Consider the following 5,982-nt stretch of genomic DNA (forward strand, 5'->3'; position numbering starts at 1 on the left):
TGAAAAAACCAAAACTAAAAAATAAATTTTAAAAAAAAAATCAAAGTTTCAATTAAGCCAAACAATTGGTAAAAATGCCAATATATTTACATTTACAACTCTAATGCATTTAGTTAAAGAGACTATTCTGATAACATCTCACATTCTAAGATCAAAAAGTTATTTGTTAACAAAATTTAATGAAGTCAGTTATTCATGTAACCCACTCTACTTTTAACAAATACGTAGTGGAATTATAATTCATATCCTCCAAATATGATGATTCAGCTAGAACTGACAACATAAACGGGCTACTTCATTACAAAATAATCAAAATTCAATTGCTCATGTTGTTATAAAATGCATCTACTTAATTTTGTCTTGAATAACTCGTAAACGTGGCATGTTACAAAAAATAAAGTTAAACTATTTCGCCATTTAAACCTAAAGCTTTGCTTTGGTACAATTGATCTTACTCAGCTAAAACTACCTCTATACACAGACAAAAACGTGTCTGTGACTACAAAGTGTGAAACCCAACACCACAAAATTTCCTACAAGGAGAAGGACAATAACTAAGCCTTATCCCAAAATGGGATTTGCTAACTAAGCCTTATCCCAAAATGGGATTTGCTACATGGATTAACTTCTACCATAATGTTCTATCCAGAGACAAAATTTTCTACCAAGTATATAACTAAAATTATTAGTGTCATATATAATGGAAAATGCTGTGTGCTAACGATCTTGATAGCTTGAAAGAAGGGTCTTCAATGTCTCATAAGTCATAAAGACAATGCCAACACCGGGAACAACCTTGTAATATTCAGGCAAAATGCCTCTATACAAACCACGTATACCTTCATTCCGAAATATGTGACCAAATGTCCGGAACAAACTGGTATTATAGACACGAGGTCGACCACCAACCCCTTCCAACTGCATCCTTCGCCTTACTAGATCCAATGGAAATGTTGCTGCAAGTTGCAAGAGACAGTTAATCACACAATGTTAAGTAAGAATAAGTCATTGAAATGTGGAAATTGCTATTTGATATATTTTTCTAGATTCTATCCTACAAGTTCTCTGGAAAAGATAATCAATATTTACAATGAGTTCTTACACTACCAGATTCATAACAGTTTTAAAGCATAATATGTTTCAAGTGAGGAAGTGTGTATCATGCAAGAAAGTCAGATTAACTCACCATGTATGCACAACTTCAAACCGCATTGCCTGTGTTTACACCAACCACAGGCAATTTTTAACAAAACTTATTGAATTTTTTAGTCTACTAATTGATTTTGTTTATGCAATCCTGATTTACACGCCTGGTTTTTTCTAGGCGGCTAGTTTTCATGTAACAGCCATATTTGGATTCATCCTTGTTTTTCTAAGGGTTTCGTAATCGCACATGTGCAATATGCAACAAAATTAGCTTACATGATAAATCGCACTGCGTCAAGTCACCAAACAGAAAAATTCCACCAGCACAAAACTAGTATTCAACAATCACATGCAATTATTATTTTACTGTACATAAGCAACTTTATTACAAGCTAAACAAACATTTTTGAGAAATTAGAGGTAGCAACAGCCCATAAGCACCAACCTGTTGAAGATACAATGCCTGAAAGACTTCCACAAGCAAGACTGACCATGGCAGTAGAATCATCTGGCCTAAATTTCAAAAAATAAATATTTAGATGATAAATATTGACAAAACCATATATGTACTGAGCAAGAGGAAGTATCCTTTAGCATAAAGAGCGCCTCAATTCATTGCAAGTACAGATATTCACCTTTGAGACTTCCAAGAAGAACGCAAGCTCTCGTAAACAGAAAAACTTAGAGCTATGCTAGGCCCGACACCCTGTACCATACAAAATAAGTAGTAATGACAGTTGTAAGATAAAGCAGGGATCAATATTAGTATAAAGTAACAAAACAGAGGAGGTATATATGCAACATGAACATACCAACAACGTTGCACCAAGTCCCTTGTACATTCCAAAGAATCCTTCTTCTCTACAGATGGTACTAAAAGCATGTGAGATTCCCTTGTAGTATATGACATTTCTCTGCAATGAAAACAAAGCATAACAGTCTCAACTCTCGGTAAAAATAAACTCAAACAGAAGAGTTGGTACAAATTGGATAAGTGCTACTTAAAGTATAGCTAAGACATCAGTTATTACAAACAACTGAATTGGATAAGTGCTACTTAAAATATAGCTAAGACATCAGTTATTACAAACAACTGAAGGTTTAAAGATACTGTGAAAAAGTTCAACAAAAAGCCACAATTACCTGTGCGGCAAGTCTTGTTCTAACTAAATCCAATGGATATAAAGCCGAAGCAGCTGTCATGCCTGACATACCACCGCTGACAAAGTGCACAAAGACATCACTACTGGCCTTTGCTCTATGATTCTCCCCCAGAACAGAATGTAATAGCTGAAAAGAAAACAAAATGATGATAAGATGATTCAAACAATATGCAAAAAATTCTGAACTACACATATGGATAGAGCACCAGAGCTTACATTCTTGTAGCATTCATAGGTATAGAAATTGACTGCAGAATAAGGGAGGCGGTGAGCTATAGTCACCAAATTGCCTTTCCAAAATGCTCTAAATCCTTCTTCGTTGACAATCCGTTGAGCCTCATACAAAAGGCTAGGTCTACTTAGTGCTGCGACATGGCCAACATCAAAATGCATACCTTGCACCTGATAAAATTAAGACACATAAATTATTCATATAAACACCCGTCAAGCAAAATGCATCAGAATCAACAAGGTTTTATGATGGATACATACTCAAATCTTCCTAATTAAACAATCAACATACATTAAAAAATTTAGTATTATTAAATGTCATTGAACATACAGAACGGAAGTTATTATATGCAATCATGATTAGCAGCAGACAATCTCTTCAATTTTTCAATTCCAACAAAACAATCAAGCTAGAGAAATAATAGGCTAAATATTGAATCACTCTTGCCTTCAAATAAAGCATTTTGCTAGTCCAGTAATACAGGGTCTTGGTTAGTTTGAATAAGAGAATAATTCAAATTTCAACATCACCATTGTACGAAAAAGATAAGTTCTAGCAAGACACTCTTTAACTGTCTTTCCAACAAACACTCAGCTATTGATTAAACTTCATATAGGTCTCTGGCTCTCTGCCTAAATTTAACAGTACCAGTATGAAAATCAACAAATAAACAAATGTGGGTTAGAAAGAGTGTATTGCTAGCATACAACAACAACAATCAAGCCTTATACCACTAAGTGGGGTCAGCTACATGGATCAATTTTCGCCATAATGTTCTATCGAAGACCACGCTTCTATCAAAATCGTTAATCTCAAGATGTTTCTAAATAACTAGTCTTATATTGCATGCCATAGGGAATGCTTGGGTTTAATAACTTCTCTTATATTGCGTGCCATAGGGAATGCTTGGGTTCAAACCCCATTGGGACCAAATTTTGTGATTTTACATGTTTAACCTTAGGGTTGGCCTAGTGGTGGAAGCTTAGGTCCAGAGAATGTGCTCTTCTCAAGGTCTCGCATTCGAATCCTGCTAGGTGCAAACAATTCTTGTATTGCGCCATGTCCCTGCAGAGAGCTCTGGCTTTAAACGGGACCCCCACAAGTGTATGGTGGGATTGGTCCCCTTGGATAAGTCCGTCGCATGGCTGGTTATCAAGATTTAATATAAAATAAAATAAAAAACTTCTTTTCTAGATTTTCTAGATACCAAGATTTTAAAAAATTTAAAAATAAAAAAAACTTGTTTTCTAGTTGTTTGCCTTCTCTACATATGATATACCATCCTTACCATAAAATCTATGCGTCTTCTCTCTAGGTCAAAAATAGAAAATAGAAAAGGAAGTTTCAACACATTAAACCACCCTGTTAAAAAAAAAGCCCTTCCTGATAATCTATACTATCATTATCAATCATTGAACTCGGCCTCTTAAGAACTACTCAACTTCTCATTCTTATTGTTCACGGAATGTTTGGATTCAGACATATCTCACCTTTCTTGAGTAGAATAATTTTACCTCCAAACTACCACATTACTTGAACCTGAGACTTATAATTTTTCCTCAAGGCATGATTTTTCAAAACTTAAATTTAAAGCTTTTACCCTCAAAACATGAATCGTAACCTTAAATTTACCTGAAAAAGAATGGTGAGTCGAGAGAGAGGAGCAGTGCAGGTTTTTCCAAAAGCACCAGCCACCCCACCAGCCAAAAGCTGAGACACCGTTCCAATTTGCGATTGTTGATTATTCAGAACTCTTTGTCCTCCTTCAACCACCGTCCCTACTCGCGCTTCCATTATCACCGCAAAATTTAATTAAACTAATTAAATAAATAAATAAATATTCTTCTTTTCTTAGATTACTCGAACGGAGTGTATACTCGGAAACGTTGAGTGGGTTTCCGACGAAGGTGTGATGAAAGTGAAGGTAAAAGGGAAAAAAGAGTAATAAAAGTAAAAGAGGTTGATTTAGGGTTTATAATATGAACGGAAAGAGCGAAAATTTGAATTAGGGTTTTTCGGAATTGGACCACATGATGTGGTCTTTGTGTCCTTCCGCTAATTTTGCCTACAGTATTTTCGCGTGTCGTAATGGTTACGAATATAAGATGCAATTTGTTTTTATTTTCAATTTTTTATTTTTTATTTTTAAAGTGCTCAAAAGAAAAAATCCATATCAATCTAATTATGAGTAAAGACTCTAATATAATCACGTAAAGAAAATAAATAAATTTGAGTAGCTCATAAAACATTAAATTAGGACTAAATTATATATCAGGTTGGCAAGTGCATCTACATAAGTATTCGACTCATGATAAATATGACAAACTTACGTCTCCAAACTCTTTTGTTAATCTTAATCCTTCAATTACACCCCAAAGTTCAACAATATATGTCTTCGCTTAGCAACTAAAATAAGTTTTATAATTATCTTATTCATAGAGACTAGTTGTTTCAAAGACCGTTTAACAGTTTTTAAAATCTTTAGTAGATTAGGATTTTATATTTGTTGTGATGTGCGAAAGTGGGTGACATAAAATAAATGATAGAAAGTAAAATGGAGATTTCGGTGTTAACAGTAAGAAAACTTGTTATGGGTAAATTTTGTTATTACCTATTTATCTGCACATCCATAGGTTAGTAATATGCTCCTCTACTCGGATATTAATATTACCACATGTTATTCTCTTATGTCCTATCGGTCTCAATGCTATGAGATCAGTGTATTACCCAATAGGTGACATAACGGTCTATTAACCAACATAAAGATTGCGTTCCAACCGTTATAAAGCAACAAAGCTTCACACCAATTCTACTATAGTATATGTGGATATTTAACCTAATGTTGTATGTAGACATTAGTATACAATAGATGGTTATCTTGGATCTAATAGTGACAAACACCTTTCGATGTCGGGTCACACCATGAAAAGAAGTTTTATATACTAAATCTTAAACATGCATTAAGATTAAATAGTCATTAATATTAAAGTTTGAGAAGAATTACATAAAACGTCGTGACATATTTAATAATTACATATAACCCTTAACAAAGAGATTTTAGATACTCTTACTCAATGTAGTTGTTGATAATCCCGTGAAGTTAAGCTCGGAAGTTTATTTGTCTTTTCACTTGAGTAACACTTCCGCCTTCAGGCTCCCGTTTTTATTCTCCTATTGTAGATCAAGGTGAACATACTCCAATTATATACTACCTCACTCCATTGAAACTCCTTTTACAATAAACTGAAAGCCTTTATTTATAGGTGTAGCGGTAAATTCATGACCATCAAGCTATGGATAAACTTGACGTCAATAAAATCATAGTCGTCACCGCGCTTTTATTGTTTCCAAAGGAAAAGGGCAAAAGTACGAACAAAACCCAAAGATAAGAAGTTTTCAAATCAAAACTAATAAAATGTCAGAGATTACAGGTAAGGGGGT

At 34.1% G+C, this 5,982-nt stretch overlaps 1 protein-coding gene across 1 annotated transcript; it reads right to left on the bottom strand.

The window, feature by feature from the left end:
- Nucleotides 1-311: 311 nt before the first annotated feature.
- LOC127127527 (uncharacterized) lies at nucleotides 312-4,605 on the bottom strand. Its single transcript, XM_051056730.1, has 7 exons — nucleotides 4,174-4,605; nucleotides 2,526-2,711; nucleotides 2,290-2,436; nucleotides 1,959-2,060; nucleotides 1,782-1,852; nucleotides 1,592-1,659; nucleotides 312-956 (listed from the first exon to the last, which is right to left on the bottom strand). The coding sequence occupies exons 1-7, from the start codon at nucleotides 4,333-4,335 to the stop codon at nucleotides 718-720; spliced, it is 975 nt and encodes a 324-aa protein (XP_050912687.1). The 5' UTR covers nucleotides 4,336-4,605; the 3' UTR covers nucleotides 312-717.
- Between the last annotated feature and the right edge of the window lie 1,377 nt (nucleotides 4,606-5,982).

This window comes from Lathyrus oleraceus, chromosome 3, assembly GCF_024323335.1.
Source record: "Lathyrus oleraceus cultivar Zhongwan6 chromosome 3, CAAS_Psat_ZW6_1.0, whole genome shotgun sequence".
Lineage (NCBI taxonomy): Eukaryota > Viridiplantae > Streptophyta > Magnoliopsida > Fabales > Fabaceae > Lathyrus > Lathyrus oleraceus.